The sequence below is a fragment of the Drosophila persimilis genome, unplaced genomic scaffold (genome assembly GCF_003286085.1).
Source record: "Drosophila persimilis strain 14011-0111.01,24,50 unplaced genomic scaffold, DperRS2 tig00000002-arrow-pilon, whole genome shotgun sequence".
NCBI classification, from domain to species: Eukaryota; Metazoa; Arthropoda; class Insecta; order Diptera; family Drosophilidae; genus Drosophila; species Drosophila persimilis.
In genome coordinates this window covers 21,100,450-21,115,604 of record NW_020825289.1, presented here as the reverse complement: position 1 = coordinate 21,115,604, position 15,155 = coordinate 21,100,450, and the positions used below count along the sequence as shown (strand labels likewise).

Genomic DNA, 15,155 nt, shown 5'->3' with positions numbered 1-15,155 from the left:
AGAGACCACACGATAAGTAAGGCGTTATCACGCGGGTAGCGAATGGAATGGCTTAAACTATGTGCATATGTGGTAATCATTATATGTGGCTGAGATGTCTGGGATGCAATGCCTCCACTGGCCGCAGCCACACCTTCTTTCCAGACACGGGCAGCCCCTGGAGGAGGACACTCGCACATTCAAACACTCGAACACTCGAACACCCGCACACCCGCGTCTCTCGCTCCATCAATTTCCAATGGAATCACCTTCGAGCGCTCGTTTTAATTCATCAATTCTGCAATTACATTGCGTTTCCGCCTTGAATTCGTGTTTGTGTGTTTGTTTTCTTTTTTTTACACGCTTTGCTGTTGTTTTTTTGCCCCTCTTTTTTCCACGGTTGTTTATTTGCCCGCCAGTGCTGGGCAGGGGCAGAATATCGATATAAATATCGATAGTGACTGCTGTGAGCCGTTTTGGCGCGCATTTCTTTTTTAAATTTAATTCATTTGCCAAATGAAGAGCACTCTCCGCACCTCTCTCTGGCCGGTCTATGGCCGCTAAAAGGTTAGCCTGCCACCAGAGAAAAGGAATGTGTCCTTTTAGCGCAACGAAAAACAACAACAAGAATTATGCTGCGAGAGAACGAACCACAAAGAAAAAGAGAGTCGCAGAGAGCGGAGCGACCAACACTCGCATACATACATATGTATGTAGCACACAAAACGGGTCGATAAATAAACGAAAGCATAAAGTAAACAAAAAAAAAAGAGGGAAGAGCGAAGAGAGAAGAGAGAAGAGGAGAAACACGCAAAGAATACAGCAAGAAAAAACGCACGAGAGAAGCAGCCAAAAAGGAAGAAATAAAAGTTTTTTCTCTCCCGTCTCGTCTCGTCTCTCGTCTCTCTCTATGTCTCTGTCTTTCGTTATCTTTCTTTCTTTCTGATTGTCTGTTTGTCCGCGTGCAACATACTAACAGCCGCAGCATAGGAACCGACGGGGGCAAGAGACTCGAAATCTAATGCGGGAAAATGTTCGGTTTTCAGGTAGCAGCAGCAGCAGCGGTCTCACGCGAGTGTGGCATGGGATGGATGGATGCGGCGTGCAGAGCGTGGAGTGTGGAGTGTGGTGTGTGGAAGGGGCCTGGGCGGGCCACACGTATGCCATTCTCTCGTCTCGTTTGAGCGGACAAAGGGAAGGAAGGGCATACCTCAGTCGGTTCAAGCATAAACTGAAAGGATTCTCCTGCACATTTACTCTTTAATGGAATTAACAGAACGAACGAACGAACTAACGCGTTGAGCGGTGTTCTTTTTTCACACATTCATTCCTACTCTACTCCTCTTTCTCTCCCTTCTCCCTTCTTCGTTCTCCGTTCGTTTGTTCGCTGGGCATTCTTTCGTTTTGATTTGCTTTAATATTCGCTTTGTATGCATGTGCTTTCTGTTGCATCGCCCGTCATGTGGTAGCCAACACTGGTTCTGGGGCTTCGCTTCGTTATGATTTCCAGGAATTTGCATTATATTTTATTAGCTTTTCATATCATCATACCATATCATCCCGGGGGTGCGGCGGCAGGGGCACATTTTACATTCCACCTGCCCCATCTTGTTGGTCGCATCGTTAAACGCGGAGATTATGCTTAAGCTTTGTGGAGTTTGGGTCGGGATTTGGGTTCTTTTGGGTTTTTCGTTGGGTCGAGGGTTACACATCGGACCAGTGCTGAATTTTATGTTTCTTTCTGGTTTGTCGCCCTAACAGGGGACCCATTCGGAGACGAAGACGGCGACGGCTGCGGCTGCGGCTGTGGCTACGACTACCTACGGGAATTAGAGATCTACACAAACGGAAACACTTTGTGAGTTTTATGTTTGTCTACCCCCAAAAAGATCTCTCAGATTACGAGCTGGTCGTCGTTCCTGTTTTTGTTGTTTCTCATGCGATGATAAGCTGATTAGAGAGATTGATGTTCTCCAAGGGTTTTCCCTCTTTCCTGATGAACTCGGGCGATGAATTCAATTTCCAGGTTTATTCATTTCCCTTAAATCTTTTTATTAACAATAATAATTATTATTAGGCAATTAATGTCAACTTCATTTAGTTTTTAAACAATTGAGAATATATGAGATTCATGGTTACGGCATTTATATATCAGAGGGTTTCTTTTAAGCATTTCTGATAGTTTAACAAGTTGTACAAATCCGTTCAGAACCCGTTAGGCAAAGTTCCAATATCTTTCTTTACTTTAAAATAGTAAAATATTCGACTTGAATGCGGTTTTAATTTGCCGACGGTACATTGTATATCACATAACCATGTCCCAAAAGATAGCCTTTCAATGAATTTGAAATGGAATTTGGTACGCTGGGATATTTGTCCATTTATAGAAGGTTAGTTTTTGAAGTTCCTCATTGGTGCCCGGCAATGAGCTCGATGAGGTACATATGTATGTATTTCTTTTGTAGTTCCTTAGTTTGAAAGGTATTTTCGGAATGCTCGTTCATTTACAGATGATTCTTTTCAATTTGCAGCATTTCATTTCAGCATCATATTATGCATTCAGCGGCAGGGTTTACTCTTGAATTATGCACTCTATTTAATTTTCCAGCCATAAGCAAGACTTTATGGCCCCTATACATACACGCACACTAACACCAGCACTAATACTCAGCCATAGGAGTACACACACACACACACACAGTTCATATTAAATTCATAGAATGAAAGCCCAGCAAAAACGGCAACAATTTAAATTTTATTAGAAAATCCCATTAGATACACACACACACACACACACAAACAAAAGGGGGGAGGGGGGAAAGGCAAGCGACTTCCACTTCCGCTTGGAGTGTGCTTTTGTGTGTGTGTGTGTATCCAACACTCCCACTGCCACCACCCAACCGAACACCCTTCGCGCTCTGCACTTTTTCCCCTTCCTTTTTCCCTCTCCTCTCCCAGGAGCCACAAACAATTGAGCACGCTTCATTTGCAAGGCATGAATGAAAGCAGCGCCCAACGAGAAGGGCAGAGAGAGAGAGAGTGGGTGCGGGTGGTGGAGTGGGTGGTATAACCAGAGCTCAAGAGAGAGAGTGAGAGAGAGAGGGGGTACAAAAAATCATTGCATATTTGCTTGGGCAAACACAGCAAGAGAGGACTGAGAGAGAGGAGAGAGAGAGAGAGAGAGAAAAATAAAGAGTGACAGCAGAATAGCAGCGACAGCTAACAGTTATTTAACACATGATGTAAACGCGAATGTAAACTATGCTGTAATATGCAGAGCGGCGGGGGAGTGCAGCAGGGTACAAAAGCAGAGGCAAAGACAGAGAAACATGCGCAGCAGCTGAGTGGAATGGGATGGGATGGAATGGGATGGTGTGGAATGGTGTGGAATGGTGTGGGAAGAGGGAGCAAGAGCAATGCACGCGACGTAATCGCCTGACGCTGCTTGATGTCTCTTGATGACTTTTACTTAGAGCACAGAGCAGAACACTACACCACACTACACTACACTACACTACACTACAGTACACTACACTGCACGAGATGGTTGTTGCCACTACACTGCACAGTGTTTGCCTTTGCCCCACAATTCCCGAGTGCTGTTTAAGGCCTTTGCTTCTGGTATACTAACATTCAACGTTATCCAAAGTAGTTGTATCCGAAGCAGTATTCCAAGCTGTATCCAAAGGCAGCAGCTCCCGCTGGTTTCTTGTATCCTTTGCTATTGGATTTTTCACACTGTGGCACCACATGGACCGCGGGGACCAGACCTCCGCCACTCCGCACACTCCGCACACTCACTCACTCACTCGCTGGCGCTTCGGCTTTAAGCTTTTCTTTTTCTTTTTCCACTGTCCCCTTGGCGCATTTCGTTTGGGTTAGCTGTTTCGGAGGAGCTGCAACGTTCCCACCGTTTATGTTGCTCTTGCTGTGGCTGTTGTTGGTTTAATTATCCAAAGACACACAGTGGCACACACCCGACAATACACACGAACACACGAGCGCGTAGCATAAATATCCATATCCAAAAAGGGCCAAAAGAGCAGAGGAAGAACCGTTCTCGTTCACGTTCTCGTTCCCGTTCCCGTCCGTCCGTCTGTTTCGTGCGGCGCGCGTTCTATGTCCGAAAATTCTGTTGCGGCACCGCGTCGCGTCCGCTATACTGCAGGCACCGCGTCCGTCAGGGCTAAGAGAAAATGGTTGACTGAGAGAAAATGGCTGACTGAATCGACTGTATGTACCGACTGATTTATAGAATCCAAAAACCTGGCTTCTTCTTCGAAAAGGGAAACAACGGGAAAACTGCAGAGTTTCCGCTCACTTCGAACCGCTCTCTCTCGCTCTCTCTCTCTCTTTCTCTCTCTCGGCGGCTCTCTCAGAAATTCCCTGTATAAAAGGGCCCGAGTGGATATTCTAACGGCAACTATTGGCTGCATGCGAGATGCGAAGCGAGCCGAGGCGAGCCGAAGCTGCCACACGACCTGAAACGAACGCCGCACTGCACCCACACACACACACACGCACGCAGGCACGAGAGCATTTATGCTCTTCGAAGCAACCCTCGAAGGTATACGACTGACTCTTGGAACTCTCTCTCTCGCTCTCTCGCTCTCTCGCTCTCTCACTCTGTTCCCTACATTTCTGCCCATTATTATTATTATTTTTATTTATATTTCACTTTTGTTGTTGGCACGTTAAATATTTCCTGTTTGTCGTCGTCGTCGTCGTCGTCGTCGTCGTCGTCTCTCTCTCTCTCTCTTCTCTGAGCGTCCGCAAGAGAAGTATGGGAAAAGGGAGAGAGTGGAGTGGAGTGGAGTGGAGAGTAGAGGTGCAGGGTGCAAGAGGAGGTTGGTCGCTGGCTGCCAGCAGTTCATGTTATGGTCACGTACTCCTGGGCACAGCTTCCCCTCGCACACTTTGCCGTTATGTGTCCGCTGTGGTCCTCTGGCTGCCTCCTCCGCTACTCCTGCTTTTCCTCTTCTAGCAGTTCCATCTTCTGTTTAGGCTTCTTGTCACTCTCCCCATTTGACTTTCTTTTCGCTTGTCCCTTTCGCCGCTTTCTTAAATGTTTATCTAATTATTTAGACGTTTTCCCGCTTTTCCATCCTACTTCCCCCCCTGCCCCCTGCACCACCTACAGCGGGGTGGTGTCTTCTCTGGCGTGAACAAAAAGTTATTTAATTTTCAGCATAAATCCCAGGCAAATGTCGTTTACAAATTTGTCAGGGACTCGGGGAATGACTTCCCTGCGGAGGCGGAGGTTGCATGGTTAATCGGGGGATTCTTTCTGAATCTGAAAAAACAATAATCCTCTAATTTGACAGGATGAGGGATAGGACGTGGTGGGGGGAGTTCCGAAAGGCAGGCTGTCGAATCGGCAAAACGATTCGGAAACAGCAACGTCTCGGAGGAGGAGGCCAATCCAATCCGAAGCGCTTCGGTAAATTGCCACGACTTCCGGAGTGGAACGGAATCCTCAGGTCATAAATTACATATATGAGTGTATAGGCCCAATCCTTGGATGGATGACAGGCACAAGCATCCTCCCCCCCCCCCCCCCACACACACACACACCGCCCGAAGGAGTGTTTGGATCATTTCTGTGGAATTATGCATACATTTTACACATTTTTAGTCGTCGTCCAATCTGCAAATAATATTGGGAATAGAGAAACTTGGAATGGAAACACCTCCCCCCCCCGCCAACCCCCTGTACATATTTGCCTACCCGTCAATTCTGATTTATTTACGGCATAATTCCAGGCGTTATAAACTGTTTCTGACAGCTGAGAGAGTTTTCGGTTCGAACTTGGAAACAAAACCCCCCGAAAGGGGTTGCACTTTGTGGCATGTGGGGCTGTCGGCGACATATACACACATACATACATATGTATGTGTGAGTTATGGATAGTACGTGGGGGTCTATTACTTAACATTTGATTTGGGTCCTGTTTCCCCGTATTCCCGTATGCTAATTCCCGACTCTTTCCAGGGAGGGGGAAACTACATATTTAACAAAACGCCATTCATTAGGGCTGATAAATTCAATTAAATATTATTTCATTAACACCTAGGGCATGCCACAGCATGTGGTCCATTCCAGGGGAGGCATACGTCGTGTGTGTGTTCAATAATAGCAAGGACAATCCCCAAATTGGGGCGAAATACCCTTCTCAATCGCTAATCACTGTTGCTGTTGGTGGGTCAAATAGTCACTGAAGAACAGGAATGGAAAATGATGCCTAAGCTTTGTTAAAGGAGACACTCACTGTACTTTGTGCTTTGTGCTTTGTGCTTTATGCCTTGTGCTGTGCCACTAATTAAAAGTCCAATTATAATCTCCAATTGATCGATTGAAACAGACAAGTGTGGCTAAATACTATGTATGCCAGGGAATAGGAGTCGGGCGAGTTAAGGGCTTTGAAAGTGTTGAGAGGGTAAAATTAATATGAAATGCAAGCCAAGGCATGTAAATGGTTATCGCAAACGACTGCCATTATGTTTACAGCAATTCAGAGAATAACACCTGAGAGAAATGACCCTCCGCCCCAGCCACACATCCTCCGAGACCTCCGAGAACTCCTACTCTTGCACAATGAGTCGAGTCGAGTCGAGTGTCGACTGTCGACTGTCGACTGTCGAGCAGTGTAAACAGAATGTAGGTCTTCCAGGCGAGTGCATACATACATTGTACATATTGTGCGAGAGTATATCCTTTCCTGACTGCCTGACTGCCTGACTGTCCTGCCCCCGCTCCTCTCTCCCCACTCCCCTGTGGCACCCCAATTATGGCGCGCTAAACAATAAAGAAAATAATAATAAAAACCTAGTGCACACATCCGTGTAGGCACACACACACACACACACATCTCCCCCCTTGCCCAGGGATACGTACGCATATGTGTATGCGGTGTGTGTGTGTGTGTGTGTGTTTGTTCGAAGCAACCCTCGCTAATGAAGCTGCAGCTCTGCTCTCCACTGTTTGTACACGCAATTTGGCTGTGCCCTACCCTGTGCCCCTGCCACAGTCTCGGCTGCCTCATCCGTTGCCTGGCCCTGGACCTGTACTTGGACGAGGACCTGAACCAGGACTAGGAACTGAAACTGGATCTGAGACACAAACAGCGCCCAGGGATTATCACCAGCAGCAATGGACGGCAAAAGAAAGACCGTAACAGCCGAATAATTGATACCCTCCCTCCCTGCCGGGGGAGACCAGGGGGAGTGGTATATCGGGGATTTATAAGGCAAACAAAATGTGATTTTTTCCATTCATTGGCAGGAGATCTGCCACTCTCTATAAATATGGAGGTGTCCCCACCCCAATCCTTTCTATGAGGCAGAAATCGACAGGAACAGTGGGTTGTATCATCTATTCCATGGAGCTTCGGGGCAATGCTAGGAGCAATGCTAGAACTGAGTTATATGTAATACCCATTCTACAATGTTTCTCTTCATTCAATCCATTCACAAATACCAATCTCTCTGAGGGGTCTACAGGTCTGGGGTCTGGGGTCTGGAGCGGACTAATAGAGCATACCATACCCGAAGGGAGGTGGTGTTCGGTGCGGCTTGGCTGCAGCATTTGAGACACCGAATGTCGCTTAAGTTGGTCAAACACTTTAGCCAACTTTTTCCGGAATAGTTGTAGCTATTGTTGGTATTTGTTGTCTCCGTCTCCGTCCCCGTCCCCGTCCCTGTCGCCGTCTCTGTTGCTGTTCCACTTGCTCTCAAATGTTTGGCCTGGAAAGTGTGTGTATGTGTGCGTGTATTCCTATATTCCATTAACTACTCCAAAATCCTCAAACGGTGCCCTGTCATGGCCCGCACTGCACTGCCGGACGACCGCAGGGCGACATGTGTGCCGCAGAGCAAGAGGGGGTGAGGGGGACAGATAGAGACAGAGACAGAGGGTATTGTTTGCCAGGAATAAATACAGCAACAACAACAACTACAACAATACAGTGGAATCACAGCTGCAGGGCAACATAAAAATACGCCGCCTGATGGCATATCCTCCCTCTCTGTCTCTCCGTCTCTCCGTCTCTCTGTCTCTGTGTCTCTCTCTTTCTTCCACGCTCTATCCCCATCCCTGTCTATCGCTGTGCTGTAACATTTGTTTTGACATTGCTCTCCGCCGTTCTTTGCCATCTGTCCGTCCGTCCGTCCGTCCGTCCGTCCGTCCGTCTGTCTTTCCCTCCATATCCCTTTCTCTGTCGAATCTGTCTGGCAATCAGTGTTTTTCCTCCTTTCCTCTTTGTAGTTTGTTTGCTGTTTGCTCTTCTCCTACCCCCACCAACCCCCCCCCACCATTCGTATAGTTTGTTTGTTGTTTGCACTCGCACTCGCTGCGCTTTTTACACTTGCCCCATGCCCCATGCCCCATGCCCCATGCCCCGACGACCGCGAGTGGCCGCCTGCAAGTGTAAAGTTTGAAATTAGTTTGGAAAAGTGTCGAAAAAAGGCATGCCACGCCACTTGACAGTTTTTGTCAACGCAGCGGAGGGCCCGATCGCTCTTGATAATCGAATAATTTTCCAAAAAATAAGCTCCGATGCACACCCATGCACACCCATGCACTCTCTCTCACTCACTCTTGATGGCCTTTTGAAGGAATTGATCCTGGATTGAGGGGGTTCCATTTGGTTTTTGTCTGCTCTCTTGACCCCTGATCCCCTGATCCCTTGATCCCTCCCCTGAACCCTTTGAATAATCCCTTTCGAAATATCCTTCAATCCACCCATAACCTCAAATCGATTTGATCTCGGCTTTTGGGATTCTGTGGCATTCACCTGAGTCGCGAGGCCTAGTTTTGCATTCCGTTTCACCTTTCATTGTGCTCCTCCCTACCGCTACCCTTTCCTCTCTGCCTTTCTTACTGGTTTTCCAGGCGGGTGGTGGAGGTCTTTCAGTTTTGGGCAAGTACGCCTTGGGGCGCCATAAAATGTTTAATAAATTGCGCAAAAGTGCGCCAAAAGTGCCAGAAGGATAGGGAGAACAACAGAGAGGAGAGCAAAAAGGAGCAGTACCGAATGGAGAGCGCAAAAGGGAGAGCAAACAAAGTCAACGACTCCTCCTCGAGCACACACTCACGCACACGCACACGCACACGCACACGCATACAGAACATATTCTAATGAAGTTCAAGTGGAAAGCAGGCCCCAGCCAAGGGGCAGGCGGCGGGGGCGTGGCACACGGCTCTCTGGCATTCGTGGCACGTAAAATGTATTGAATAATTACATTCGGGGCCGCCTAACGGCATACGAAATGAGGCGTACTCGTAGTCCGAGTCCGAGTCCGAGTCCGAGTCGGCCGCGAGACAAGTGCCACCGGCCGGACATTAGCCACGCCCCCAAACCCCTCCACCGCGTGGTCCTGCTGTCATGTAATGAGCGCCGCAGGCATTGAAAATTTCGAAACGCCGCAGGAAATAAACTTTTTTCGTGCGGCAGCCCCAAGCGTTCCCCAAGAGGGGAACAGATAAAGATTGATGAATCCACAGAAATGCATTTCGCCTGAAAATTGAATTTCATTGGAACTATCAGGGAGGGGAGAGGAGAGGGGAGAGGAGAAGAGAAGAGAAGAGCGGTTCGGAGAGCACAGGCGGGGGGTAATCGGAGGCCGATGGCCTTTAAGTAGTGCTAAAGTATCAATCAAAATGCGTGCCCTCACCAATAATCATGACGGAATTACACTGAAATCTTCCAAGGTGAAACTCAATCTCCATCTGCCCCTCCGTCGCACTCTCAAGAGGAAAGATCTGAGAAAACGGTTACCGAATCAGAAACAACAAAATGGAACGAACACAAAAGATGATTTATCTTTACAAGCACCTGAGAGGGGGAGACACTGCCAGAGTGCGGGGGCGGAGGGGGACTTACAAATTGGATTGCCACAGGGGATCGGAAATACGGCCTGCAGACAGACAGACAGAAAGATATAAAGCTCCAAAAACGATTGGCAAACAGTGAATATAATCTGGTTTTACCTTAGAAAACTCTGGGGAATCCTACGAACATGTAATACATGATTTAGGTGCCGACCGTAAGAAGTCTCAGCTCTCAATCCCTGTGTGCGACAGAAGGCTCTCGGAACTAACTTGTCTCCGGAGTTCCAATGAGCGTTGTTGATTGGGACAAGCTCACACGCACATTTTCGTTATTTTGCTGGATGCGTTCGTCTGTTCTTTCTACTATTCCGCAGGTTGGTTGCTGCTGTTCCTACTGATGATCAGAGCTAGATAGTAGTTACCCCATCAAAGATTATTATTCCCTTGAGTCCATAAGCAAAACGATCCAAGTATACGAATATACCCGGAAACGGAGATTCCAGGCCATTCCTGCAGGCCCCATTCCTGCATAAGCCCCATTGCTCGCTCTCATTCCTGCCGAAGGTTCCAGCAAAAGTTGCTTGGATTTTCACTTTCCGAAAAGTTGTTTACCCACAGCCGTTCAACCAGGTGGAAATTCATTTTCTTTGCCCTGGAAGTACATTCGGATTCTGGGGAAAATGCCAGCGAAGTACAACTCCGGAGGAGAACAATGTCAATGGTTTAATTTATTTAAAATCAATTTACGCAAAATCTTTTCGAAATTCTTTGCGAGTCGACAAATTCAGGGGCGGAGGAGCCGGAGTTGGCGTCTGTGTGGCAGAATCCGGCGGAGTCAGAGGCAAGGCTCTGCTTAGAGCTCAGCAAAGTGCTTTTGCTTTTGGTTCTGGCTCTGGAAAATCCTGCATAATTTAATTGTCCTGTTGTCGGTTCTAGTTAGTCTGTCTCTGTCTGTTATTCCTGTCTCCCACTGCCACTTGCCACATGCCACTGCCACTGCCACTGCCTGGGGCAGTGCCACTTCTATAAAGTTGTATGTAGATGTCTGGCTGTAGCAACATTGGCTCTACCAGGACTCCCACTGCCGACTGCGTAGTCCGTGCAGCACTGCAGCACTGCAGCAAGCTGTCTTTAATCCACATGCGACTGCCGCAAAACTCTGCCACGCTGTGGCATCGAGCAGACAGGTGCCTGGGCGACCAGACACGGCCTAGAGTTTGGTGAGGAGGGGGAATGGGGTTTTTGAGGCTTCTTTGCGGTCCACTTGGCATCATCCATCGGCTTGGAGACCACAATTACAGTGTTTACTTCTAGTTTTACTGCCTGGTACTCCTCCCCCTCCCCCTCCTCCTCCTCCCCTCTCCCTCTTCCGTTTTGGCAGTTAATTAAGTTTACGGGGAAAGTGGAATTTCTTTAAGGCCCAATCAATCGGGTGGTGCTTCCTACCCCCTCCCCCCCCCCCCCCCCGACAAATCCATTAGCATTAAATGCCTGTAAACGTTGCAGGGATCGAAGCGAATGGAATCGAATGGAATCGAATGGAATCTTTAATAATCTTCAATTGGAAACCGTCGCAGTCCAGTCGCTGAGGGATTCATTAAATGCTCGGGGGGGACACTTGGAGCAGAACTCCAACGAGAGCTGCGGAGAATGTTCAATGGAACTGAAATACAACACCATTTCGGTGGGGGATTTCGGGGCTGTTGTTGCCATTGTTGTTGCTGTTGGCTGTTGGTGTCATGCGGGGCTTCCCCTACCCTCGGGCAGACGTACAAATGATTTTGATTTCAATTTTTTTCGTTCCCCCTTTGGTTTGCCTCCAAAAACTATAGCCCCCCGCCCCCTGCCTCTGCCCCGCAGATAGTCGGAGAAATATTTGATGAGAAGCAGGGGGGAAGTTTTATTGTTGCACAGAGGGGATGGTGAGGGGGCACACTCTGAGTGTGTGTGTGCACTGAATGCCAAAGTTAATAAATTCAAAACACTTGAAATTTCATTTTGGCATATTAAATTTCCCGAAAAGAAAAAGGAAAATCCCCCCCCGCCAGGAGGAAGGAGCCAGGAGATACGAGGCAAAGGACCGCGCACCGGGCAAAAGTCTCTCAAAAATTTACATATGAAAGCCTGAATGCCTGCCTCTGGGGGCTGGCGGCTGGGGGCTGGGGGCTGATGGGGCGACGCCACAGACAGCACACATGCAACGGGCGTCGTCCTCGTCCACGTCGTTGGGTATTTGCAATTGCCAGCGAAGTATTAATGGCAGCATTTGAATAACAATGCAGCGACAGAGGATTCGATGTGAATGGGGATATGGATGGATGGCGGATGGCGGATGGTGGGGCTGTCGACTCCGACAGGGCAAACGACATGGCATTGCAATGCCACCTCTGCGGGGCACAATTAATGCCTGGCAACGGACTAATTTGCGCTGCATTCGGGAGCCGCCTTCCCTCTCTACGAAGCAACAAAGTATCGGAAAATCCTGCGGAGAAATGCATTTCCAGCCCTCGAGCGGCTCTTTTGGCCAGAGTCGGGTCCAGAGGCGGTTTCCAGGAACGTTCCGATGGCAGCAGCCCACGTAGCATAATGAGCACAGAATTCCTCGGAATTTCGCCAGTGGACGACTGAGAAGGGAATTCATTGAGGGTCTGTGTCTCAGTCTGAGTCTGGGTCTTGCAGTCCGGTCTCAGAAATATGCAAACGTCATTCGGATGCTGTTAATTATGGATGGGATCCCTGGGATTCCTTGGGAGTGTGGGGGGCAGCCCCAAACAGTAATCCCAGGCACCATTCTTTTATAAATCAACTCGATTTGAGTGTCAGATTGTAGTTTGTATGTGCGAAAATTTCTTGTAAACATTTGACAGACATTTGGGTGTAGAATGCTCAAATACGGATACGTTTGGCAGCTGGTGGTCGTCGTCGTGCTCCTGCAGGTGGAGGGTAAGTGCCACAGCAGATCCCCCGATTCCCTGCACCCATCCATCCGCTTCCCCCTCTCTGCAGGTCTGCGGGGCCAGTGCGCCGACTGTAGCCAGCACTGGGGGTATCCCTGCAAGGCCAACGTCACGGGATACTACTGTGCGCCGGGATCCGCCATCGACACGGTTCCCTTGGTGCAGTCGGACTACGAGACGAGCACCATAGATCCCCTGGACACCTACAGTCAGTGCACGCCGTATCCCTTCGCTCTCAGTGCGTACTGACATCCTCCTGTATCCAATCCAATCCTCATCTGTATGCCCATCTTTCAGATAAAATCGGGAGCTACTGCTGCGTCTATTCGCCGAAGATCGGCTGCCAGGCGGCCATCAACACCCACATGTACAAGTACGAGTCGAATCCCGTGTCCTACTGCAAGCGCTGCATCGATCGCTGCCTCTGCGACATGGGGGACACGGGCCACCATCGGGCGAGGCCCTGGACATGGCCCGCACTCCTGTTCGGTGTCCTGGCCATCACGACGCTGGGGCTGCCCAAGTGGCCCGAATTCTCGTGATCTGTGCGAAAAGGAGAGCTGGAAACACCCCCCAGTTGCCACAGAAACCATCAATTAAGGGCTGGCTTCCATGAATCTGCAGAAACAGGACAATCGAAAGGGAAACTTTGCCAACTTTTTGTGCGTGTGCGTGTGTGTGTGTGTGTGAGTGTGTGCGTGTGTGTGTCGAAACAGTTGTGAGACGGGAGGCCATAGAAACAATCACACATCCTGGCATGAGGCTGGATCGTGGCTCATCTATGTTTCTGCTGTGTGTTTGGAGGGTGTTTGGTGGTGCGCGTATCCCTAATGAAATTAAATGTATCTCCGCCAGTTGGATGGCAAATAAAACGTTTGAAGAGTGGCCAATACCCTTCGAGTGATTGAACATTGACCAGGCGCTGGACTTGGCTCCTTCCTGGCCCAGTGAGAAAGTGTCCCGGCCAGGCGGCTGCTGTACGTGACTGGGAACATTATTGTTTGCTTATCTACACTTAATTGCTTCTGGCTACACTTAATAATATGGTGTTCTATACAGACGCACACACACACACACACACAGCTCTCTATGGGGAGGCCCATCGTCATCGTGTTGCCGTGGCCGTGGCAAAGCCATCTCCACCCCCGTCGCCAGACTCGACTCTATCTTGGGGCACGCTGTTTGTTCGGTTTCCCACTTTGCGTTGGTCCCAGCATCGTCATCGTCTCCGTCTCCGTCTCCCTTTCGTTGGCAGCATTTTCATTCAGCTTGAGATTTGTTGCACCATAAAAAGGGCTTCTTCGAGACTCGTCTCTCGTCTCTCGTCTCTCCTTCGCATTGTATTCTGTTGCATGCTGCTGGAGAGCTATTTGTTTGCCTCGTCCCTTATCGCTTCTCCCTTCTCCCTTCCCCGCTGTCTTCGCTCTGGCTTTCCTCTTTCCGTTCTTTCTGTTCTTTTTGGGTTTCTTTCTTAGTTTTTTTCTTTCTCTCAATTTCTGTGGGCTGAAAAATTTCATTGGAATTGGTTTTTTTTTATATACGTGGGTCCCCGCCCCGCCTTCTCTTTTTGATTTCTGATGGATTTCTTCTTTTTTTGTTCGGTGACGCTGGACATTGGCATGTGTGTGCCTGTGCCTGTGTGTGTGCCTGTGTGTGTGCCTGTGTGTGTGTGTGGCATGCCTCATTAGTTCGGAAGATCTAAAAGATTAAAGCAGTAGTTTTGGGTCATACGACACCGTCGCATCGATCGCTTGATTGGACATTTTCCACCCCTTTTGGAAATTTCGAAATACATATTCGGCATTTTCCGACCCGAAAATTAATTATGTTTTTGGCCACAAGATTGGCCACGCCCCTTGCGCCTTGAATGCAATTTCAGTGGCATTCAACCCAAATTCCCCTTCCCCTTCCACTCTCTCTCTCCCCCTCTCCCCCTCTGGCTTCTCCCCTCCATTTCCATTTCCACTTTCATTTCCTTTTCCACTTTCTGTTCCATTTCCCAGCATCCATCCATCCATCCATCCATTCGGTCGTCCCATCTATCGGCGAGTGCTAATTGTTACGAATTTGCAACCCCCCAAGAGGGGGATGGGCCCTAACTCCAGTTGGGGGTGGGGGTGGGGGGGAGGGAGTAGGCGGTCTGCCCTGCATTCACTCTGATATCTGCTCGGGAGCCACAGAAGTCGTTGGATGTCTGTTCCGGAATGAGAAAGCGTTTGAGGGCTCGAAACTTGCGATACCCCTGCCGATATATCGATGCTGGTTAGATGTTGGATGGTATATGTATAGGGTAACCCTATGGGTTCTGGAGTGCTCCAATCACAGGTTCTTCGACTTCTTCTTGGGGCCAAAGCAATCCTCTGTCCAGAGTCTCAACCACTTCTGGGGTT

General features: G+C 48.8%; 2 protein-coding genes across 2 annotated transcripts in view; one reads left to right on the top strand and one right to left on the bottom strand.

Moving 5' to 3' along the window:
• The window catches only part of LOC6601256 (zinc finger protein jing), a 126,793-nt gene that overhangs the window by 7,149 nt on the left and 104,489 nt on the right, over positions 1–15,155 (bottom strand). The gene's annotated exons all lie outside the window — the stretch shown is intronic.
• LOC6601257 lies at positions 12,034–13,650 on the top strand. The gene is made up of 3 exons (XM_002026288.2): positions 12,034–12,751; positions 12,815–13,003; positions 13,063–13,650. Exons 1-3 carry the CDS (start codon positions 12,691–12,693, stop codon positions 13,305–13,307), a joined length of 495 nt encoding a protein of 164 aa, XP_002026324.1. The 5' UTR covers positions 12,034–12,690; the 3' UTR covers positions 13,308–13,650.

Bases quoted from the DNA above. Each gene is read 5' to 3' on its own strand.
- LOC6601257 (XM_002026288.2), top strand. From the start codon at position 12,691: ATGCTCAAATACGGATACGTTTGGCAGCTGGTGGTCGTCGTCGTGCTC. The intron at 12,752-12,814 runs GTAAGTGCCACA...CCCTCTCTGCAG, and splicing joins CGTGCTCCTGCAGGTGGAGG to GTCTGCGGGGCCAGTGCGCC. The intron at 13,004-13,062 runs GTGCGTACTGAC...CCCATCTTTCAG, and splicing joins GCCGTATCCCTTCGCTCTCA to ATAAAATCGGGAGCTACTGC.